A 25,941-nucleotide genomic window follows, 5' to 3' on the forward strand; every position below is an offset into this window, starting at 1 on the left:
TGTTCTCCAAACATGTAGCTTCCTCCTCTTCCTCACAGTCGTCTGTATGCTCAATGAAAAATTTCAACAACTGAAGATAAGGTGATCATATAAAATAACATAATCTAAATATGAAAATCAAATGACACCTAGGCACGAATGCTTTATTTTCCCCAGTTATTATCAGGGATATTTTATTGTATAAGAAAACATTTTAAAATATACAGATAACAGCTGTAGATTTTCAATATAGTTAATAAATTAAAAAAAAATCAGGACTATAAACAACATATTTTGGATTCTGAGCTGTAAATATATATATACACAGATATGAGTTTATTGCTTGTGTAATCTGTTGAGCGACCAGCAGCATGTCTGAAACACCGCTCTGCTGTCATTTCAAGCCAACGGGAGGACGGGGGAGGGCGCACAGGTCCACCACGAACCAACAGTCTGCAGGTTACCTAGGTCCAACTGGCTTCTGCCTTTTCGCCAAAGCAAACATGGGCTGTGAAAGTCACATTAAGCAGTCAAAGTGGGGGGTTTGTCAGTCCTCTGACAGCAGCCTGTGGACGTGATCCTTCCTCTTCTTCAGCACCTCCCGAAAATCCTCCTGAAAAAACACCAGCGAGAGATATTCAGATATTCAGAGTCAATCATGAAACCGGGAGAGGAAAGACATCAGGCAGATGCTTCTGCAGATAACCAGCTGTTTCACTCACAGCTCACTGACCGGGGAATCAGCAACAACCCTAAAAGAAAAGGAACATCCATTTTCTCTATGACAATCTGAGTCTGTAGCACTTAGCCTGCCCGGCATGCCCAGAATATCTTTTCACTATCTGTCCTCACCAAACCACAAGCACGGTGACGCTGAGCAGCTACACGACAAGGTTATCAACTCAGCGAGCCAGCCTGGGCCTCCCCGCTCCAGCCATCAGCATGTTCACATAAAACAGGACGCGAGCGCAGCATGCGACTCATCCCAAACACGAACAGGTTTATGCAGCAAAGTTTTCAAACAAGGGGCCAAATTATAACGCTGACAATAAAAAAAACTAAACCCAGAATGGATCCGCCCAATATTACAACATGTATCCCACCATATTCACGTGTCCAGTCTGTGAGGCACAAATGAATGCGAAGCATAAATGAGACTTGTACTAGGGCTAAGTAGAAATGTGCTGTAAGAGAACCACACCAGTTACCGTGCATTCTTACAGCCTCAACTATTAATATAAATCAATCATTGTATTAAATGGTGAAGATTTTCTAGTTTATCGAATGCGAGCATGTGAGAACTCTTTGTTGTACATGATAGATTAATAGTTTATGACCATTATTAACTGCAGCTACATAACAGACAGAAAAAACACACTAGCATGTTTGAATCTCGTGAGATTAAAGACAGACAAACGCTTGCATCTTATCACAGGCACCATCACACATAGACACGATTAAACATTTGTTTAACAAAACCGATGCAAATGAGCTCTGAGTCGATTAAGTGTCCGCCTGCCACACATCTAAACGTCTGTATAGATCGCAGGAAGCAGGCTCACGGACGAGAGGCATTCACTAAAGCTGACGATCAAAGCTACTTATCTGAATTTTATATTCATTTTAAAATCTTTTTTGTTAACTGTAACTCATGTAACAAGGTGAGCGGCCACTTGGCGGCAGCCGAAACAACGCTAGCATACAGTTCGACTTGATGCGGACCTTAAAGCTCAATCCTTTTAATTTGGTTGGCGCTTGTGTCCAGCTGACTACTGTAACTCACACTTTTACTCTCAAAGATCTGCTCTCGTTCTCTCATAATCTCTAAAGTAAACGTGAGGCACTGATAAATGCCATCTGTATGGGTTTGCTGTCCGGTGCAGAGCAGCACCTGCAGAGCAGCGGGGTTTTTCTCTGAAAACAGCCGCCTGGCGGGACCAAAAACAATGATGCTGGTGCAGTGAAGGAGGAAGCACATGTTGTTGCCTCTGAATCCATTTTAAACAAGCGCACAGTAAACACAGAAGATGTAAGCAGACTTACAGCTGCAGACAGTTTCTCCATGTAGGGGATGAGCTTCTGCAACTCTCTGTCATCAGACTCCCCAGACCAGCTCTTGATGGGAATCGTGTTCAACAACTACAAAAAACAAACAAACATGTTATTAAAAGTTAGTAACAGCAACAAAGTGCTGACAGAGCAAAACAAAGTAATTAATTAAGGATGTGTGCGAATAGTCAACAAGATGCATAATCGCCACTACTGTCAGTTGATGCCAGACGTAGTCGTTTAGTCTAATTATTAACATTTTAATTGATGCCCAGTTACCATAAGTTGTTGTGCCATAAATGTTATGCAGCCATCTTCCACCAGATGGAGCTAAAGTCCCAGTATCTAAGCCTGGTCTCATTCTTTATACTGTTACTGTTAGCTCGAAGAATGAGATAGTGGATACAATCGGTGCAATGAGCTTTCTCCGAAGGGTGGACGGGTTAGCACAGGGTGAGAAGTTCAGTCATTCAAGTGGGGCTCAGAGAAAATCAAAGAACACAGCCTTTAAACTTACATTATATGGATATGTGTGGGGTGCATTATCCAGAACCACCGTCTTCTTCAGATCCCTCCCGAGGATGCTGAGATCTTTGATGTAGTGGCCAAGAACACAGGCACAGTCGTCCTGATACAGCCGGTGTCTACCAGAGAAATCACAAGTGAAACTCACATTTACCGTCCTCATTGTATGGCACGGGCAGAATGTTAAAGGGAACATTTGAAGCAGGCCATGTCGAATTTCTGAGCACGCAACACAGCAGCAGTGCGAATCCGCACGTCTCTGCACTCAAGCACCGAGTTTACAAAACACAAGTGGAAGCAGCTCATACCGAAACAGCTTTCTCTGCGGGTCCAGGATGTCCAGGATCTTCTCGGCATATTCCTTCTTCGCACACGTGTAAACGAACAGCTGGAACAGAGCACGCGCAGCAGTTGGTACAATTCCACACTTTTAACTGCTCCACGTTAAAGCAGTGACAGAAAAATAATTTGTTTAACGTGTGAATGAGGCTCAAAATAACCAAACTATTTGCTAATCTACACACTGACACACACCTCGTAGATTTTTGCCATGGCCTGCAGGAACTCCTTCACATGTGGTCGCAGCACCATGTATACCTGTTGAGAACAGGGGAAGAATAAGTGGTCAAGTCAGTAACCTCAGATCTGCTCTGCTGACTGAAGCTCATCTTTTAACTCTGTTCCCCATCAAGACATCTGACAACCTTCCAGGTACCCTTTATGACGAGCTTTGACACCTTGGTATATACACACCAATAAAAACGGTTTGACCACCTCTAGAATGGTTTGTCTGCATCAACAGAGGCCACCCTCACCAACTGCTGACGCACACTCAGTCATTTTGTTCTATAAGCCTGAGAAATGACAGAAGCCACTCAGTTCATAAAAGAGCTTTGAGGGTTACACGTAGTAGGCTTTAAGGGGTAAAGAGTCAAGTGCAGTTGTAGAGTCAGCTCCTGGACTCACAGCGTCCCAGATACCAAAATTTGTAGTTTCAGTAAAGATCCAACTGCCTGGTCTAGTCAGATGATTAAGGTTAGGATCATAACTTTTGGCAATTAACTCAAAACCACCAAACATTTCAACTAACTGCACAGCGTTGTGAAATGTGTTGTCTCAGACGCTCTTGGCTCCTACGTTATCTGCGCCCCACTGGGTGCTTATTAAAACCCATTTCACCCTCACCTTTAAACCTCTGCCAGTGTTATGTTCGTGTAATGACAGCTGTGTAGCCTGCCTTGGAATGACATATCATTATTTATAACTAGGGTGACTTCACTGACCCTCCGCAGCATATCATCTTCAGATCCCAGCTAGATAACAAGCTTACAGACAATTTTTAAGTCTGCTCAACCTCGTGAATCCTTTTATCCACAAAGATGCCTTGATGCTGCACTCGATTACAACACTTTGCAGAATAATTTCTTTGTGGGAACAGAAAGAATTTAGACCATTTTAGCCCTCGATGGAAGCTCCTCAGTTGCTCACAAAACAGAAGAGTGGTCAAAGAAATCAAATGCATATTTCAAAATTCATAAAAATATGTGTGTGTGTGTGTGTGTGTGTGTGTGTGTGTCTTTTCAGTTTTCCAAAATGGGTTTTTGCACTTCATCAACTGCAGTTTTTAATTTTTAGAGTGAGTGAAAAATGGTTTCACAGATGCTTGCATGCCACACTTTCTACTAGTTTCCTAATTCATGCATCTTGTACGTAAATGAACCACGAAGGAAGTATGAAATAGAGAAGTGCACAATTTCCAAATACAGAAACCCAACCGCATCAAGTTATTAAAAACAAAATCCAATAGGTTATGTGACTTTCAACTGAAATATACATTTCCTTTTGTTTTTAACGACGTTAGGAAAGATAACATAATGTAGAGGTCCCCTGAAAATATTGGCTGTTTGACGATCTGCTGGTATCAGCATTTATAAAAGCAGATTAAAGAGTAAAGACACGAGAAATTATCCATGACTTGTGACAATGCAGTTAAAAAAAAAGATCAATATTTTTTTTTATTATTGCCACATCATGTTAATAAGGACTCCAATAAGCAGGGGTAACAAATATTAGGGAAGCTTCTGTTTCATGTCTCTGAAAGAAAAATAAACCTGCTGATATATCAGTAACATCATCACCAGCTCTGTGATATAATGCACCAACATGTGAGGCACATGTTAAGTTCTCAACAGTGAATCAAAATGAAAGATCTTGTTTGTTGTTAAATAAGTTGCTGTGGTAAACATCTGGTCTGCAGAAGAGAGTACCACAGAGGGTTGTGAAGAGTGGCTTTCAGTGAGTGGTCACCTTGTACTGATGGTCCTGGAAAGCTGCATGGAAGGTGTACTCTGCGTCTTCGATCACATTCAGAGAGCTCAACATCAGGGTCTCCTCCTGGAAATAAACACGACCACATGCCTCAGATTACTTAATATTTTAAATATATAACTGACTGCTTTCACAAGGGAGCAAGGTGAAAGTGTCCAGTTTATGATTTTAACCATGTTAAAGCCACAGAAAGTGAATCTTTAACAATAAAATGTAGACCATACTCTATTCTTGCTAAATACAACATCCAAAAGGAATTGCAGATACTTAAAAATCAACTAGAAAATGCATTTTCTGAAGAAATTGCTGTGTGAATGCTGATAGCTGAATGTTTTGAGCTGAAATGAAATAATTGCTTCACTTTATTGGTACAATAAGGTCAAAGACATTATGCTCAAAACTGGTGGTAAAATATCACAGGTTGATCCCACAGTGTTCTATTGGCAGAATGAACAATCTGAGATTACAGGAGTGCTTGCATGTCACGTTGATGATTTCCTTTGGGCTGGTTCAAGTCACTTTGCAACTCATCATTCCTGTACTGAAATCTACCTTAATTGTGGGCCGTGAAGAACATGACAGTTTTTTTATGTTGCTATGGACATTTGTACAGTTAATGATGTAATAGAGGTGCATCAATAACTTTGCATTGACAACCTACAACCGGTTCAGTTACAAGCAGCACGGGCTGTACAGAGGGATGCTTCCTTAAGTGAAACAGAACGGGAGCAACTCGGGTCAAAAATAGGACAGATTTTGTGGGTTGCCAAACAAACGAGACCAGATGTTACGTTTGACACATGCAGCCTGGGATCTAATATCAAAGGTGCAATTGTGCAGTCCATTCATGAAGTGAACAAAGTTATCCATAAACTTAAAGTAGAGAAAGTGACTCTTAAGTTTCAACACTTGGGTAACAGTGAGGATTTGGCATTGGTTGTTTTCAGTGACGCTTCATTTGGCAACCTTCCCGCTGGCGGTACTCAAGGAGGGGCATTAATCATCCTTATGGGTAAAGGAGGAAAGTTTTGTCCTCTCTTTTGGCAGTCTAAAAAATAAAAAAAAATATCAGACGTGTGGTCAGAAGTACACTGGCAGGAGAAACTCTTGCCATGTCAGATGGAATAGACCATAGGTGTCAAACTCTGGCCCGAAGCCATACCAAATTACTATTAGAGCTGGCCTACTGGTATTATACAGCTAATATATATATTGTTTAGTATTAAGCTTTGCTTGTTCCATATTCAGTTTTTCAGCAAAATGTGTTTGAGCCCATAAGAAAAGATTCATTCTTATATCTGGAGGAATAAATGTATTTCAGTAAATATTAACGTTAGCCCGCGACTTTGTTCCAGTTTTGAATTTTGGCCCACTGTGTATTTGAGTTTGACACCCCTGGAATAGACAGTGCTGTCTTCCTGGCAACACTTTTTTCTGAGCTTAAAACTGGTAACACTGGTCTGAATGCTCTTCTGTTGATCTGTGTGCCTGACAATCATTCCTTGTTTGATGCACTCAAGTCCACTAAGCAGGTTACAGAGAAGAGACTGGGGCTGGAAATGAGCAGCATTAAAGAGCTCATACAATCCATTAAAATCAGACAGATTGGTTGGTCAGATTTCAAATCCCAACTTGCTGATTGTCTGAAAAAAAAAAAAAAAAAAAAGGGAGTTTTATCCAGAACCCTTCTAAAAGCACTAGATGAAGGACTCTGGATACTGTGATCCTTTGTTTACGAAGTTTTCTTTGCATTAAAATGCACTCTTGTTTATTGTGTGCAGTGATAGTACGCTTTGAGTAAAGCAAAGCACATTGAAATGTTTCCTGAATGTTCTATAATGTTGACAATGTTTTTTTTGTTTTGTTTACATATATATGTATACAAATGTTTAAAAGGGATATTTATACTTTTATTTTTAAAAAAGAAAGAGGGAGATTGTTAACTTGTCATTTTCTGTTATATCGCGAGAGTACTGTTGCCTGCGGTGGGTTGTTCTTATTGTGGGTGAGCGGAAAAACAAGACGTAAGGAATAAAGTGCTTGAAGTGAGACTACGACGTTGTGTATTTTGACTTTACAATATTCATTTATTCACCATATCACTGAAATGTGGGAGAATCCACTGCAGAAAGATCAATGCTTTAAGTTTTAATGATCCAGTCAGAAAAGATGATTCTAAAAGTCATCAACTGACTCCAAAAGCCCAGATCTGAACCACCTGTCTGCTGAAAACAAATGCACCAATCAAACAGAATCCTGAATTTCATGGGCCAATCGGAATGCTTGATCTAGTTGTCCAGGACTAACTACTGACACACTATTACTCTGTGGCAAAACCCTGTCAAATCTGCCTCGGTGCACCTGTTGAACAACTGCTTCTAAATCCAAGACCCTAACTCCCATCAAAATCATTTTCAAATGGTGACGATCCCGAGGACCTGTTCTATACAACAGTGTGTTCTTCATGTTCCTGCTGTCAAAACTTTGGCCGCAGGAGCAATTTAAAAAGTGGGGTCTTTCCTGCTGTTGAGACAAACTCCTGTCTGAAAATATAATGTATTTCTATGGGTCGGTTAGAGGATTATCCCTCCACTTGGATCCACACAGTTTAAAAACGTTTACATCTGTGAGCTTTGAAAGACATGCTGTTGGAAAGACAACAACGATGGCTACGTGAGGATAAAATGATGTAGAGCAAACACTGTGCACACAGCAGCAGTCGAAACACATACACACACACACACGCTTACCAGCATTCACACTAATAAAGAATAACAGTGTTGTCATTGTTGATTTTGTGTCTTCACCCTGAGTCCATCTCCTGCCAAGCTGCACCTGTGATTCTGCGGCTGCTCACTGATGATGAGCTGACCGATAAGTAAATCTTATCCTGGATCTTATCCTCTGCATCCTTACCCTATCACCTCTGCGTCCCATAGGGCGCCAGCCTGCCCTGTTGAAACACTATTTTTTTTTCAGTGTTTCAACTGAAAAAAATAGAATGCCTTTGATCCAAAATAGAATGCCGTTGATCCTTTGTTATGTCATAATCTTGCTGAGAGGCAAAGCCTACAAATAGGGGTTTTGCTCTGTTAAACTTCAGTGCTTAACGGACGTAGACCTGACAGCAACCAAAAACCTTTTGGAAAGTTTTGAGAGAATTTCACGTTTCTCAGCAATTCACCGATCAAGCCGACACATTCCACCATGTCAGCTAACCCATCCTTCAGCTCAGATGAGCTTGAAATAGTTAAAGGGAGCATTTTGGGAAACCGCTACAAGGTAGAGGCTTTCCTCGGAGAAGGGGGCTTTGGTATTGTAGCCAAATGCCGCGATACCAAAACCAACAGAGCTGTGGCTATTAAAGTCAACAGGAACCACCCTGATACTCTGCAACAGGCAAAACTGGAAATTTTCATCCTGGAGCAGCTGAGAAGGTTGGATCCAGATGCCGCCAACATAGTTAAATGGAACGGCTTTTTCCATGACGGAGAGCGGGTCTGCTTAAACTTTGAAATCCTTGATCAATGCCTGTGGGACTACATACGGGACCGGAAAAACCAGGGTCTCCCCATAAGCGAAGTCAGGCCAATTTTACATCAACTCACAAATGCCCTGTCACACCTGGGCTCTGTGGGAATAGTGCACGCTGACCTCAAATCTAGAAACATCATGGTTGTTAACCGCCATGAGTCTCCCATCAAAGTCAAACTTATAGACTTTGGCCTCGCATGTCCTGCGTCTGCAGTAATGCCTGGTGACCGTGTGGGGACGGTTGGTTATAGTGCACCCGAGGTTATGCTTGGCATTCCTTATAATGAAGCAGCTGACATGTGGTCTTTGGGGCTGGTAGCTGTGGAGCTTGGTACAGGGGTGCCACTCTACCCTGGGAGAAATTATTATGATGTTTTGAAATTCATCATACAGACCCAGGGACAGCCACCAGATCATGTTCTGGACTCTGGCGTGTACACTGAAGACTATTTCATTGAAGACAACTACAACCAACAGCGCTGGACATTTAAGACTGACAAACAATTTCAGTGCGAGACAGGATATGAGTCCCTGGAGACTCGATACATGAAACTTACGCGTCTTGATGACCTCGAACAAGTAATGGTGTTTGGACGAGGACCTGAAAATGGCCAACGTTTATTTGTCAGCTTAATTAAAGGGATGTTGGCCTTGGATGCAAACCAACGGATAACACCCTCGGAGGTTCTCCGGCATCCCTTTTTCAACCGTAAGAGTTCCCCTTGCACTAACATGAGTGTTGAACGACCACAAAACCCTGTGGTCTTTCAGCACCCTTCAAACTTGGAAAGCAAGAGATCACAGAAAATCAACTGCAGTTTCCAAAACTCAGTTGAATTTTCTCAGCAAGTATGCGTCCACACGTCAGCCAGCTCATCCTTCAACTCAGGTGAGCTTGAAATAGTTGAAGGGAGCATTTTGGGAAACCGCTACAAGGTAGAGGCTTTCCTCGGAGAAGGGGGCTTTGGTATTGTAGCCAAATGTCGCGATACCAAAACCAACCGTGCTGTGGCTATTAAAGTCAACAGGAACCGGCCTGATATTCTGCAACAGGCAAAACTGGAAATTTTCATCCTGGAGCAGCTGAGAAGGTTGGATCCAGATGCCGCCAACATAGTTAAATGGAACGGCTTTTTCCATGACGGAGAGCGGGTCTGCTTAAACTTTGAACTCCTTGATCAATGCCTGTGGGACTACATACGGGACCGGAAAAACCAGGGTCTCCCCATAAGCGAAGTCAGGCCAATTTTACATCAACTCACAAATGCCCTGTCACACCTAGGTTCTGTGGGAATAGTGCACGCTGACCTCAAACCTGGAAACATCATGGTTGTTAACCGCCATGAGTCTCCAGTCAAAGTCAGACTTATAGACTTTGGCCTCGCATGTCCTGTGTCTGCAGTGAATCCTAGTGATTGTGTGGGGGACGGTTGGTTATAGTGCACCTGAGGTTATGCTTGGCATTCCTTATAATGAAGCAGCTGACATGTGGTCTTTGGGGCTTGTAGCTGTGGAACTTGGTACAGGGGTGCCACTCTACCCTGGAAATGGAGAATATGATGTTTTGAAATTCATCATAGAGACCCAGGGACAGCCACCAGATCATGTTCTGGACTCTGGCGTGTACACTGAAGACTATTTCATTGAAGACAACTACAACCAACAGCGCTGGACATTTAAGACTGACAAACAATTTCAGTGCGAGACAGGATATGAGTCCCTGGAGACTCGATACATAAAACTTGCGCGTCTTGATGACCTCGAACAAGTAATGGTGTTTGGACGAGGACCTGAAAATGGCCAACGTTTATTTGTCAGCTTAATTAAAGGGATGTTGGCCTTGGATGCACACCAGCGGATAACACCCTCGGAGGTTCTCCGGCATCCCTTTTTCAACCCTGGCCTCTCTAAGAGGTTCCCATGTATTGACATTGAAAGACCATACAGAATCAATCTACAGCATGGCTTCCTCCACCTTGGACAAAAGTGACAAAAACACAAACTGGGGTTGGAAAAGGATATTAACAGCACTGGAAAAATTCATTAAGCTGTTCCAATAATGATCACTTTGGTTTTTTGTTTTTTTTTTTTAATTTTCACTCCCCCCACCCCAACCAGTCGCGGCAGATGGCTGTCCCTTCCTGAGCCTGGTTCTGTCGAAGGTTTCTTCCTTTTAGAGGGGAGTTTTTCCTTCCCACTGTTGCTAAATGCTTGCTCATAGGGAATCGTCTGATTGTTGGGGTGGCCAAAACTCTAGGGGAACTAGCAATTCTTGTGAAAATTAAAAAAAAAAAAAAAGCCTACCAATATTCAAAGCAGAGCAGCGGACACCTTACCATCACATCAGTCCTTCAATCAGACCAAAAACACCATGTTAACAGAAATAAATTCAATAAAAATTGGAAATAAATAAATTGCCTAATAATTGTTGTTTTTGATTGTTTATAAATATATAGTGCTACCCTTCAGCCTCCTAGTAGACATACCTGTGTTATAAATGTGAAACTCCTCTGATTTTCCAAAAAGTTGGCCTCTGACCTTGAAGTCAAGGTCACTGAGATTTGAGCTTCACAGAGATTTTCAGCAGATGCAACCATGGTATTGATTTGAAAATTCGACACAATCACAAACTTGGGTGTCCACAGCGCCTCGCCATATACCAAAGATTAAGAGGTGGGGTTTTTTTAGGTTTTTTGTAAAGATTACAACATACAAATAACAAAAAATGCCAACGCTATTGTCATTTTTGACAACGCTATTTTGATGTTGTCTAATGTAGTGAAAAAAAGCGAATAAATAAAATAAATATATATTACATACATATATATATACTAGGGGTGCAACGATATTCGTATCGATATTGAACCGTTCGATACAGTGCTTTCGGTTCGGTACGCATATGTATCGAACAATACATTTGTAATTTATTTTATCAACTTTCCTTCTGACGATGCTGTCTGTGTTGAGCGCTCAGTGAATCTGCGTTCGACTACTCCGCCTAGGCTGCACTGTCGAGCGCAGATCCACTGAGCGCTCAACACAGACAGCATAGTCAGGAGGAAGAGCGCAGGGCAAGCTAGCGAGACAGAAGTTAAGCTCTCCTTGCAAGATGGACCTCCCCCACCCTCATTCAGATCTGGCGTTTGGAATTATTTTGGTTTTCATGTGACGTATGACCCTGAAGGTAAGCGCGTCATGGACTAAAGTAAAACAGTATGTTGGATGTGCCATGCAATGCTCAATTACATGGGTGGGAGCTAGTGTGTTAGCGCAGTTAGCTCGTTAACGTGTTGGCCGTCTAGCCCCTCTGTATAGGGTAGCTCGTTAACGGAGATTTGCCATGTTGTGGCGTTAAGGTTATTTCAACGAGATTAACCTGAAAGCACTAGTGGGAACACAACGAATATGACTGCACATTTACACCGACATCATCCTAGTGCAAAGACAAAAACAACAAGCATGCATGCTACAAACTTTAGCCGAGTCATTTAGACAGCTGTTAGCACAGGATTCTCCTTATGGAGACCTGATATGTTTAATATGCTGCTGAGAATATAGCCCAGAAGAAGCGGATAGTATAGCTTTTATTTTGGAAAGAGACATTTCTCTGTAATAAACTCTCTTTTCCAAAGATGAGTGATTCCTCAATCAGATACAGGGCTTGCAATATCGCTAGCCCGACGTCCCGGGGCTATCTCTGCCCTGCCTGTCGGGCTATTGTAGGAAGGAAAAATATATGTCAATGCTTTTGCATTCTTTCAGAAATGTAGCTGGGTAATTATGTCATTGGGTGAGCCACTGTCAATATGTGACATATTGAAATCGTGTTTGAATTTGCGCTTGTTTTTTTGCTTTCACTTTGCAATCGCGCGAACTGTGTATAGAGAGCGACAGCACTGATCTGTGAGTGATGATAATTTGTGCACCAATTCCTCTGACATCGTCTTATTAATTGTTAGCTTACTATGCAAACATGACAAGTGAAATCTCCCGCAGCTTAAACATGTGAGAGGTTGATCGCGCAGAGAATCGCTGAGCTTATGTGTGTGCGGCAGGATATATATTTCACTACGATGACCTGGATGACTGAGAACCTTCACAGACAGATATATATTTTAGTTCTGCTGAGCCAAATAAGACAGGTCAGGGTGAAGAAGTGACAGCCAAAGAAAAGCTTACCACAAAACGGAGAAGTTATGACAAATCAGACTATAAGGCAAAAAGAAAGTGCAGCTTTATGGTTTCATGGACAAAAGAATTTCTGTGGCTGCAATATGACGAGCTAAAAAACAACACGCACAAGGGTTAGGGTTAAATTTAAAAACTACTTTTGTGTTAAAATATATATTTATAATTTTAATAAATGACAAATTAAAAAGGCATGAACATTTTTTTTTGTATCAAAAAAATATCGAACCGTGACACCAAAGTATCGAACCGAACCGTGAATTTTGTGTATCGTTGCACCCCTAATAAATAAATAAATAAATAAATATATATAAATATATATATATATATATATATATATATATATATATAAAAATATATACATATACACACACACACATTATAAAAAATTTAGTGGTCCATAATGGGGTCAGCGAACAGAATGAAGGAAGAAAGTCATTGTTACATGACAATGGTGTGAAAAAACACATTTCTATTTTTTTTTGTATGTTTGTCACACTTAAACGTTTCAGATCATCAAACAATTATTATTTTTTTTAATGTATAGTTAGCATAAGATTAGCACAGTGAAACTGGAGGATGAACGCTAACTTTTTTTCCCCACTCAAAGTTAGAGCAGCTGCGAGAGAATTCAAGATTAATGAATCAATGGTACGAAAAAGAGGAAGCAAGAAGAATGAGTTGAGTAAAGTTTGACTTATCTGACTGTTTTGTTTCGCTTAATGCGCCTTATGTATGAAAACAGGCCCGTTATTGACAGTCAGCCTTGTGGCCCGAAAAATATGGTATGCGGCACTGAGTGTGCAACAGAAGCAGCAACGTCCAGAAGAAGAGGAATCTAACGGTGATTGAATGGTTTTTCTAAGTTGAACAGTGTTGAAGGAGATAGATGGCAAAAAAAACGTATAGAATAGATAATAAAATATTATAATAAGATTTGAATAACAATACTGTGAATGCTTACCAGCATTCACAGTAATAAGCAAAATAAGCAAACTATTCCTGACCTTGAAAATATAATTAACACACAAAAAAACTCAGTAAATATTGTTTGTGATTTTTCTTTAAGATGTCCTCAGTTCGTGTTCCACAGTTGACATCCATGGCTCTATCCCAATTCAGGGTCTGCAGCCTTAAAGTACGCAGTCTTGACGGTCCACAAGGGTCGCGTACTCAAAGACCGCTAAGGCCTTAAGTGCGAGGCTTGTGAAATGGGACGGTCTAGCCTCCGTCGCGCTGCCCAGGTTGCCTAGCAACCATGATACTGGAAACGTTTCATACAGGATTGTTTGACAGAAATGAAGGAGAAAATCTTTTGTTCATTTGTTTGTTTTTTTCTACATGAGCTTTGATTTGATAAGTATCTGAGGCTGAGACCACAGGACTGTAAAACATGACTGTTGGGCTTCATTTCTGTACTGAACAGTCATTTTAAGATTAGCTAGTAAATAACAATTAGCTAATGTTGTTCATGAGACTAAAGTCATCTCATGTTGGTAATGTAAATATAATATGGCCAATATTAAAGTTATTATTTCAATCATTATTAGTTATTATAGCAGTGAATGAACTCTGTTTCAAATACTGAGATTCAAGCTGCATTTATTTATATTTCCTGTCACCTTAAATCTTCATTTAAAGACAGGTTCCTTTGACACTGTACATATAAATGTATTATATATAAGAGACAAATATATGTTCTTTCAATATGTTGGCATTACTAAATTTGTCTCAGTGCTTACTTTAAATATCCATGAAATTATCACATTCTCTGTAAGATTAACGTCAACTATTGAACAGCGTATATTTTAAAGTAAAGTCTTTAAAACCACGTTAGTACAAACATCAGTAATGTCACATAACTTTGCCGACATGTGGCCAACAGTAATGTTTTAATGTTCTTCGTCATTAAACGTTTGCACATAAATAAGTGACATAATATTCAGTACTTTTAAAAGTTTACTCTTCGGCCCCCCCTCTTCCACCGTCTTTTTTCGGCAAAATTATCCACACCCACCGCCTCGCTATGCATTCTGGGATATTTTGGGCCACAAAGTCTACACCGCCACATCCTTAAAATTCAGGGAAATGAAGGACACATTTGAGGGCCGCATTTCAAGCAGCCTTTGAATTTGGACAGCCTTCGTCGCTGTGACATAATCGGCATTAAAATGCGGCCTTTAAGGCTGCAGACCCTGAATTGGGATACAGCCCATGTGTCCGAGCTGCATATGTGTAGGGATGGGTATCGTTTAGGTTTTATCCGATACCTGTGCCAAACCGGTACTTTTGAAACAGTGCCAGTGCTTAAACGGTGCTCGAACCGGTGCTTAAAGAATGGAGAACACAAAATTGGTCCAAAAACTTCTCATGTTCAGCTGTTTTTTTGTAAAAAGATAACAATGTTAGCCTTTTCTGCAGCTACAGGGCATATATGGTATCACTCTTGGCTGGAAGCAGTGCTTAATCAATGGAACAAACACAAACTTTGTCCAAAACCTCTCATGTTTAACTGTTTTCCACTTTTTCTTTGGTCATTTTAGCCTTTTTGGCCAGGGTGAAGGGAGTATCTGCCATCAAACAAGAAGACAGCCGGATATAGCTATGATGATGTTTGCTAGTTCACCTTACATGCATTAATGTAATAATGTGGTTAGCCTACTCAACGTAAATTACACACGAACAACATTAAGCTACTCACGCAGAGAAGAACGGCTGCTGCTGCATCATCATCCGTCATCATTTCTGCTACACTGGCAGGGCTAGGGGCCAGGACTCTCCTCTTCGGGTTTTTGGGGGATATTGCTAACTCCGGGTCCGATAACAGGCGCCACACCCGCAGTAGATGTGCTCGGTGTGAGGTCTCGCAGCAAGCTATCAAATACGGCGCATTTTTCGGCTTTTAAAAAAACGCTATGCGTCGCCAGGTGTTTCATCGGATTTGAGGTATTACATCCTTTGCACAGTATCACCTTAAAGCACTTGTTGCTGCTGAGTTTGCATATTTTGCTGTGAAGTACAGCCAGACTTTTGACCGCTTCGCCCTGGGCATTTTTAATCTGTAGCTCTGCTCTAAAATAACGTACGTACCTGGACCCGCCTACTATCCTCGGAAACGTAAAATGATTGGCTAGAATCTAAAGTGTATCACAGCTCAGGGAAAAAAAGCACTGAAATAAAGCACCGAAATGTGCGCTGCTTTTCGGTCTGGTTACTACCGTTTATGTCAGAACCGGTACCCATCCCTACATATGTGTGCAGCGAGCAGGAGGCCAGGGAGGATAAAACTCACCAGATCGACCACCAGCGTTCCCTCTGGGGTGCTTCTGGTCTTCGGGGGAATATCTAGAAGAGCAGGTCTAGAATGCTGGGACCGCGACGGCATGTTCTTGATGAACGTAAAGCTGCAGATGAAAATGATGCTCAGCAACAGAAACTTTCAAACAAAACTTTGTGTCGTTTCTCAAATAGCTAAGTTACCAAACCCATATCCACTGCCGGAGGTTTCTTCCTGTTAAAAGGGAGTTTTTCCTTCCCACTGTCGCCAAAATGCTTGCTCATAGGGGGTCATATGATTGTTGTGTTTTTCTCTGTATCTATTATTGTACGATCTACTGTACAATATAAAGCGCCTGGAGGTGACTGTTGTTGTGATTTGGCGCTATATAAATAAAATTGAATTGCCGACATGATGTTACTGAAGAACTAGAAAAAGATATTTTTGGATTTTGTAAACTGATTTTGAATACTTCCTTTAAAAGAATCTATGAGATGAAGTTACATCATGGTCTTCTCCTGTGACTGTATGTAGAAAAACAACTTACGGATCAAAGATGTCATCGTCCTCGTCTCCACCCAGAAGGTCAATGGAGCCACAACCGAACACACCGTGTTCTGGGCTCATCAGTACACTGGTCCCCGTTCCTGCGTACTTCAAATCTGAATAGAAAACACACACACACACACACAGACTGTAAGTACCAAGTCTGACTTTATGACATCACATAAGACTTATATAGTTGACTCCCGACCAAGTAGTTTAAGCAGGTCAGCTTGTTCAAGGTGGAGTTTATCACATGGATCACAAAGCTGCATTCAGTTGTATGGTGATGTCTCTCAATGAGAGACTTTTGTTACATGTAAACAAGTTTCAAATGGATGACTGGTACTCACTTTCTTTGCTGGGTGTGAGGAAACGCACAATGGGTGAGTAGATGTTTCTAGCTGTTGTCGCGTTACGCGGAGTCACAGGGTCGATCTCTGACAGTATGCGCTCGTGGTGCATGATGGGACGGACTGGAGTCTTGAAGGTCAAATCTAGACAGTAAAATGAGAGTCATTCAGAAAACACAACAGAAAACGATGAGCTTTTCAACTAACAGGTAGTGTAACTGTGCTTTAAAGCAGAATCAGCCGATGGCGCTAAAATACCTGATTCTTGGTCATTCACAGCAATAGCCCTCTTTCTCGCCCGGCCACGAGGCAGCGGTCGCCTCACCATAGTGGGAACTTCATCCTCTGAGTCTTTATTCACAGTCTCTTCATCCTACACAATAAAAACAAGAAGAAGAAAAAAACCCACCTTCATTATTACCCCTAAGGTCCATTTAAAACAGCGTAATAGTGCATTACTTCAGGATGTCTCAATCAGTATTCCACGTTTATAAAAAAAATTCTGTTAGAGAAGACCCAAAAGCAGCTGCACTTCCAGAATAACCTGGACCAGAAGATGCTCCTGACCTTCTACCGCTCCTCGATGGAGAGCAAGCTTTCCTACTGCCTGGGTGTTTGGTACGCAGGGGCCACGACTGAGAACAGGAAGGCCTGCTGACCTCTGGTCAGCACTTCAGGTCAATCAGGTCCTACACCTCACAAACACCATCCCCCCACCAATCTGTGCCACGGTCTGAGTAATCCCCATCACTCAGGCCTCACATACGGATATACTCAGACCAACCCCTTTGCACTGCTTCCAAGCACTTTGTTCTTCAATGTGTCCCCTTCTCTTGTTTTGCTGACATGCCTCTAGCTTGTGTGTGTGTGTGTGTGTGTGTGTGTGTGTGTGTGTGTGTGTGTGTGTGTGTGTGTGTGTGTGTGTGTGTGTGTGTGTGTGTGTATATATTCCAATTACTTCCACGGGAACACATAGGCATGCAGATTGTTTCAACAAACGCATAGTGCACAGAGGTCGCCAATTTTCAGCAGAGTCAATCATTACAGACCTCCAAACTGTGGAATTTACATTAGTTCAAAAACAGCGTGTAGAGAGCTCCATAGAATGGGTTTCCATGGCCAGCAGCTGCATCCAAGTCTTACATCACCAAGGACAATGGGGCTTTGGAGTTCACGCCGCAATGCATTGTGGGAGCGCGGCACCATTTTAGTAGGCCACGAATCAAAACAAACACACTGTGTTGGAAGGAAGATTGCTATGAACCATACTTAAAAGCAGCTCAAAAGAAAGAGGACGTTATAGAGACAGATTGTGTCCAGATGCAAAGAGACGGTACTTGCAAAAAATTGCGCGCATTGGAAATGTGGACCCGTATGAAATACGGCAGTGGAGTAGAAACCCTGAAGACCAACCGCTATTTATTCTCGTACCTTGTCTGAGGAGTCAGCACATATAGGGCGAACCAATTTCGCAATTATAAATCTCTGGAGGCACACACCCAATTCACCTAGGATGGATACAAGATTTGGCTATTTTTAAGCCTTCACGTAGTGAATACGCCGTCATTCAAACGCCGTCATTAAAGGTAAGTCAGCTTGTATTTTGGTGACCACACAGTTTCACAGCTATTTACAGTACAATTGTAATATGGTTATAAACCTTTCTTCAAGCAGCAGTTTGCCCCATATTTCAACCTGAGTATCAAGTTGATTTAACCAACAACCAAAGTCACCACATATGTTGCCCTGAATAGGATTCTGTTCTGCATGGCCTCTATCCACACTAGTCTAATGGGTCTAAACAGGAAGACGTGTCCTGGTGACCTACTTTACTGCGACCCTCTTCCACATGCAACTGGGATCTTTAATCCTTGTTGGCATCAATCCTCTTGGAATCCAGTGTTGTGATGTGATTAACGCTGCCTAGTATGTATGCTTCTTCTTTGAGATGTTCTCAAGTTTCTCTTATGGGTGAAAAGACCCTCAATTTTAAGGTAAAGGATTAAACTTGAAACCAAAGTTAACTCACTGTTTCATTTTAGTAATTTAAAGCAACACACAACAATACGACTCGGTGTAGAGGTTAAAAGAAAAGAATACAAAAAAATAATACTAATGATAGTTTCATTGATTGATTGATTTACTTAAAGACAGCAGCTACTAAGAATGAATTGGATCTGTATGAACAACATTGTTTTCCTTTGTTCTTTTCGACACCCAGTGAATGATCTACAGTTTAAATCTACAATGCAAACAGTGGTTAGTCACAGTCATGTCTGCCAATCCAACACGTTTTAAAATCTAAACTTGAAGTCATAAAGCTTAATAAGTAGCTCGAGGTTTTAACAGTAGCTTATATTTACAACCACGATGGTTTATTTTCAGGTCTAAATTGGAAACTATATCCCTACCAACCCTCCTTGCTGTATTTAACCTACCAATTAAAATTAACCAAAAAAAATTACTTAAATAGGTCCAGACAGATCCAGATAGAACTAGAGAACTGTGGCAAATGCCACCTACCATCGAGAAGGTGCTAATGTTAGCAACTCTGTTAGCTGTTTTGTTATGAGAACGCTAGTAGCTAGCTAACTAGCCTAGCATCCTAACAAAGGGACGATATTCAACATCCAGCTCTGTATGCTACCATAATGTTTACCTGTTCCACCAACATTAATAACAGCACTATCACCATAGAGAAATAACCCGACAAACAATAAATTACCTTGCTTTGAAGCGGACTTTCAATCTCCGACCCCGACAGGCGCGATCGACTCCTTTTTCCGTTAGACCGTCGACGGGAGCGCCTCGGTGTCTCTGGACAAACAGCAACAGTTTTCTGAGACCTAAGTCTCATTTTTTTTTCTTTACGTGGGGGTTTGTTATCATCTAAACGTAACACTTGCCACCGTAACGAAGATAATCGCTCTCAATCCGACGCTTCGCTGTTCAAGCACCAAACAGAACCTAGAAGTAGCTCCGCCCCCACTCGCTGAATCAGCGCGTTCGTTTGAATCTACCGGGCTCCGATAGGTTTAGCACCGCGGAGACGCTTATTGGGCGGTGCTTTGTAAAAAAGCCAGCGTCAACGTGATACGCCCGTCACGTTGCCCTCACTCCCACCCCCCTTTGAATTTTATATGCAAAGAACCTCTGGGTGAGCACGATTATTAAAGAGCAAAGAGGCAATTTCTGCAACAGCATACCTTACTTTTTTTTAAAACTGCATAATTTAATATACACGGTGAACTTAAAATGAGGCATTTAAGATGTAGAATTCAGACTTTAATTCAATTTTATTTACATAAATGGCAACAACAGTGGCCTCAAGATGCTTTAGGGCAAAGACCCTACAAAAGAAAACCCCAACAACCATACCCCATGTTTCTAAGACTCTTAGGGCCCAGTAAGAAATTAAAGGCCACAATGATACAGTCAATGGGAAGCATGTGTAATGTGAATATAAATGGTTCTAGCACAGAACCCTGTGGAACTCCATGATGAAACTTAGTGTTAGGCAGACTCTCCATTCACACAAACAAAGTGGAGTCTGTTACAACCCCTGCAGCACAGTACCTTTAAGTCCTATTGCAAGATTCTCTGCCACCTATTCTATGCCACATCAACATCTCCTCCTTCACTACATCCATTAATCTTCTCTATGTTCTTCCTCTTTTCTTCCTTGCTGTGCCATCTTCAACATCCATTGTACAGTATATCCACTATCCCTCCTCTGGACATATCCAAACCATCTCAGCCTCTCTAACTTTATTTCCAAACTGCTTGTTCAATCTGTCTTCCTGAGCTACTCATTTCTAACTGTGTCCAATCTGACACTCCACATGAAAATCTGAACATCTCCATCTCTGCTGTCTGTGCTTTTTGACAGTGCCATCATCTCCAAACCTTGTACCTCCCCTTTCACTTTTACTGCTCTTCTGTCAGAAATCACCCCTTACACCCGTCTCCACCCTGCCTGCACTCTCCCCTTCATTTCCTATGTGCTTGAGTCTGTTACTTTTGATAATTAACTGCAATGATTATTTTAAATTTGGATGCAAATCTTGTGCATCCATGCACATCAGACCATTCTGACTTTCCTCCCTTGGGATGCTTGGCCAGGCTTTTCCTACAGCTGCCTTCAGTTGCTGCTTGTTTGTAGGACTTTTCTCCTCACACCCTCAGACCAGCTGACTTCAGGAGACAAAGCATTTGCCTATCAGTACTGCAAGACATCATCCTATCGGTTTGGCTGCATCCAATGCAGTTTAAGCATACTGTAGTTGTAATTCATTCTGCTGCATCTTCAGTCACAAGAAATAGCACATGGTAAAGCCATTCCATGTCCAGCATCTCTGGGAGAGGATATTTGAATCCTTTTTACATACCTATCCATCATTCTTGCAGAAAAACCTCTTAGCTTTTTTTTTTTTAAAGATCCACTGAATTTGTGTACAGAGGAGAAAAAGCTTTTCAAATTCTTGTGGATCTGGCCGTCAGCATGGCACTTTAAAATACTCCCACAACCACCTTTGTTAATACAAATCTTGTTGCTTATCAAGATATTTCAAATAATAAAAAAATATAACAATTAAATGAAAAAATAAAAAAACTTTTTTTTATGCTAAATTGTTTTCACTAATGTAGAAATAATTTCCAAAGACTATACTGTGAACAGGTGGTAGGCTCATAACCATTAGTATTTGTTTATTTTAGGTTGCAAGTTTCCATAAGATGTGTAAAGTGAGAAGCTTCAGTAAATGGATTTTAACAACTCGATGCAGTCAAGGTCAAAGACACAAGTGCTGCAGCAGCGTAAATGTACAAGGACAACTCAGAATGAGACAATCAAGTTCAAGTTCAAAGTTTATTTGACACATGCAGTGGCAGGTTGCCCTGCAGTGGAATGAACCCGCCCCCGACCTTACACATACAACACAGACATCACATGGGGATACAAGTCAGAGTACGGTTGCATTACAGAAAAAACACTGAAATGTATACTACAATGGGAAAGGTACAAGAGGAACATTATTATTGATCTACTCATTTTAAGCAGTATCTTAAGATTTCAAGTAATAACCCTGGTGTTGCTTTTACAGTCTTTATATTCTGTTAGATAGTTTGCAACAGTTTCTTGAGTAAAATTAATCTAAAAAATAAAGGAAAACCTTTTAACCTTTTCTAATTAGAGGATAACATCATCAGTTAAACATCTGGGACAGCAGAGGGGGTTGTTAATCAGTTCCAGCTGTTTTGGTGTTAATGAAATTAACAACAAGTACACTAGACAACAATGAAAACACAAAACAGAAAAGGCTTTACAGGTGGAGGCCACTGACATTCTTTCCAACTCCTTCAGGTGTCTGCCAACCCAGTCTCAAGAGCATGGGGCAATTCCAGCAGACATGCAGTTAGTCCAGGAGAGCTGGGCAGGGCTGCAGAAGGACCTTAATCCACGAGCAGGACCAGAATCTGCTCTTTTGTGCAAAGAACAGGATGGGCACTGCCAGAGCTACAAAATGACCTCTAACAGGCCACTGGTGTGAATACCCAATCAGAAACAGACTTTCATGACGGTGGCCTGAGGGCTCCATGTCCTTTAGTGGGCTCTGCCCTCACTGACTGGCACCACAGAGCCCAAGAATACCAGAATTGGCAGGTCCACTACAGGCACCCTGTGCTTTTCACAGATGAGAGCAGGTTCACCCTGAGTACATGTGACAGACGTGAAAGGGTTTGAAGAAGCTGTGGAGAACATTATGCATCCTGTAACATTGTTTAGCATGAACCGTTTGGTGGTGTGTCAGTGATGGTCTGGTGAGGCATATCCATAGACGGACAGACAAACGGCCTACAGGCTACACAATGGCACCTTGGCTGATTTCTAACACATATTACACTCTGTTATTATTTAGTTAACGTGAAATTAGACTAAATGCAGAAGCGGTGTGTGGAAAACTAAAGTACACCCCACAACTCTTTAGCTTGTAAAACCACCTTTAGCAGCAATAACCTGAAGTAATCATTTACCATAGATTTCAGTATTTCACATCATTGTGGAGGAATTTTGTCTCACTCTTCTTTGCAACATTGCTTCAGTCCACAGAGGTTTGTGGGATTTCGTTTATGCACAGATATGTTAAGGTCTGACCACAGCATTTCACTCTGGTTGAGGTCTGGACTCTGACTGGGCCATTGCATCACCTTGATGCTTCCTGTTTTTTTTGCCTTTTTGTTGCAGATTTTGCTGCAGTGCTTGCGATCATTGTCCTGTTTCATTTCAGCCAAGCATTTGCTGGACAGATGGCCTCATCTTTAACTCTAGAATCCATTGGTCTACAGAGTACACGGTGGGTTTGCCCAGAACCTCAGCTGTTTGTGACCCACACCCGTTTCCACACCTTGGCTCGTATGATTAAGTAGAGGATCAATAGGGGGTCCATGTCCCTCTTGGTGGACACTCCCATAGGGCTCAAATCTACTACCGAGTAGTTCATGGTTGACTAAGTGATTGCAAGATGCCTGGGTCTAAACTTCTGCTTTTACTGAGCTCCTCACACCTGAAGATGATCAATTAATTTGGTTGGCAGCAACTGGCTCTGCTATCTCTTAATTCCTGTGAAACCATTAGTACTTAGTGGTCTAATTTTTGTTAAATAAATACTGACATAGTCTAATATTTCCCCTGAGGCTGTATAATTCAGGATAACTGGCTGTTAAATCTTAGTCCCAAATACTTAAAATAACATCCAAAACACGTCTGACATTTAACAAAGGTGATATTTTATTAATTTCAGATTCAAAATAAAAGTATTCACACTAACATATATTGAGTAAATAGGCAAGAACAGATCTTCACCCTTCAAAATAAACAGTTGCATTGCCCCGCTGCCACATCACTGATGTGGTGGCCATTGGGGAAACATCCCACTTGTGAAAAAATGTGATCATTGATAGAAAAAAAAAAAAAGAAGGAATAAGCACACATTAATAGAGCAGACTGCAAAACTCTGAACTGACAGTGGTGCGAGAAGCAGTACTTGTCAGAGTACTGGTAGTAGTTAGCTGTTGAGCTGGAGGTTCCCTGTTGTTGGTACTCAAATAAGCTAAACAGCAGAAGTGTTACGAAAGTGTAACGACAAACAAGAGGGCGGCGGACGCCCCGGCGTCAGAAATGAACCTCTCAACCAAGAATGTCTTGTTTGTATCTAACACAAGCACGGCGTTCATATCAATCGAGGTCGGCTGAAGTTCACTTCAAACGCCGGCGCCCGTTCTCGTGTCCTCTTCCTGCCAAACTGTAACTTGAGCCCTCACCGGGTTAAATGCATCAAACTGGAGGTAGAGGTAGATTTTCCTGAGAGGTTGTAAGAGACAAGAGACAGAGTCCTGTTTCTGTTCTGAGGATACACGTGAAGCTCTCTCTCACACACACACGCGCTCTCACTTGCTCACGCACACACACACACACACACACACACAGACACACACACACGCTTCCCTATAATAATCACATTACCATTATAAGTATCATCACTGTATTCAAAAATCTGCTCTATAAGTAATCTCTGTGTCTCCGTTGCTACAGCATGTCTAAAACAAGGGAAAAAGAAGCAGGGAAATAGCCAAAAAAACAAAAAACAATAAAAAAATTTTTTATATATCCATAGCCCTAAAAGCCATTTTCAGAAATAATCTACTTAATGAGTCTTAGTAATACATGTTAATTCATACAATTGTCACAGCAGAAGGCATCTTGTTATTTTATCATCATCATCATCATCATCATCATCATCATCATCTTCCCTATCCACAGTCCCCCTGATTGAGGTAAGGTGAGTGGTGAAGTCCAGTCAAAAGTCCTCGAGCCCCACATGCGCCTTAACCCGTAAATGTTCTAGCAAAGTGTCCATGTCGGCAGCAGGTGGGAGCAGGAGTCACGCTCCAAGCAAGACCCTCAGAACCATGTTTTTCAAGCAGTTATTTTATCTACAGCTCTGGTTGGGATCAAAAACAGCTGAGATTCAGACACTTAAAAGTTACGAATGAGACAGAGAGCGAGTGAGCCGATCGCGATAGACTCTGAGGGTTTGTGCTGATATTAACATACTGTTATCAAAATTGGACTCCAAGACAGGCAAAATAGATGAGTTATGTTGCTGTTCAAGTCTGTACAACAGTGTCAAACGAAGCAGGCTTCTGAAAACAGTCCAGGGCCATTAAAGACGAATAAAATAATAAAAAAGCCAAACATGTTGCGCAGGCATTGTCTAATCTAATGATGGAAAACATCTGTAAGCTATAGGAGTCAAACTTCCTACCATACAATAAAAAACGAAAGCTCCAGCCTGAACAAAAATCTGTTTTTCACAACTCTACAGGCTACAGAGTTAAGACTGATGCAGTTTTCTTAGCTACACTGTGCCTTAAAATATCAGAGATGAACTACCTCTGACCAGAGGATCCTACATGATTGCACTGATACAGGCCAGACTGCATTTTCCCTGTCTGAACCACTTCCCTGTTTGAGTGCCTTGCAGAGCTACTGATTCTAAAAGCCTGTGAAGTTTGGTTTTAGTGTTCCGTGATCTGAATGCTGATTCTGAAGCTTTTACATCCCCCACAAACATTAAACTCTGGAAACACCACAAGGAAGTAAAGAAAGGAAAAGAAAGTAAATGGAATAGTTGAAGCCTTCATATCCTTCCATGTTTTTTCCCCCCCCATACAGGAAACTTTGACTGATTGTGCGCTGTAACAAAAACCTTCCACTGAGGGGAGCTCTTGCCAAAGAGCTGCCTCTAAAATGGTCATCGTTAAAGGTGAGAATTGCATTTTCAGCTGATTGTCTGTGGTCACTACAATCTCTTTTAAAATCCTTATGAACCGGCACCACCATCACTTGAGTGGGGTTTTTTGGCCTGAGCGCAGCCTCCAGCAGGATTCTCCCAGGTGTGGCCCTGCAGGAGAAATCTGCCAAAGCTTTTAGTCCTTGAGGTAGAAACGGGGTTTGATTGTGGTTGAAGGGATGTCGAGAGTGTTTGGAGGTATACGGCATTGTCTTTACGTCTCATGATTGTTGCTACCGCGCATGTTAAGAACATGTTCCTTGAAAATGCTGCCGTCCACAGAGAGAGCGAGTACAGTCAAGTGGCGGTACCT

The 25,941-nt window shown here is 41.6% G+C and overlaps 1 protein-coding gene across 1 annotated transcript; it reads right to left on the minus strand.

Moving 5' to 3' along the window:
- Positions 1-139: 139 nt before the first annotated feature.
- Positions 140-19,807, minus strand: ctdspl3 (CTD (carboxy-terminal domain, RNA polymerase II, polypeptide A) small phosphatase like 3). The gene is made up of 11 exons (XM_026142844.1): positions 19,502-19,807; positions 17,035-17,149; positions 16,777-16,920; positions 16,428-16,542; positions 15,896-16,007; positions 4,861-4,947; positions 3,088-3,150; positions 2,862-2,941; positions 2,546-2,672; positions 2,023-2,118; positions 140-592 (listed from the first exon to the last, which is right to left on the minus strand). The coding sequence occupies exons 1-11, from the start codon at positions 19,631-19,633 to the stop codon at positions 527-529; spliced, it is 1,137 nt and encodes a 378-aa protein (XP_025998629.1). The 5' UTR covers positions 19,634-19,807; the 3' UTR covers positions 140-526.
- Positions 19,808-25,941: the final 6,134 nt, after the last annotated feature.

Source organism: Astatotilapia calliptera, chromosome 15 (assembly GCF_900246225.1).
Source record: "Astatotilapia calliptera chromosome 15, fAstCal1.2, whole genome shotgun sequence".
NCBI lineage: Eukaryota > Metazoa > Chordata > Actinopteri > Cichliformes > Cichlidae > Astatotilapia > Astatotilapia calliptera.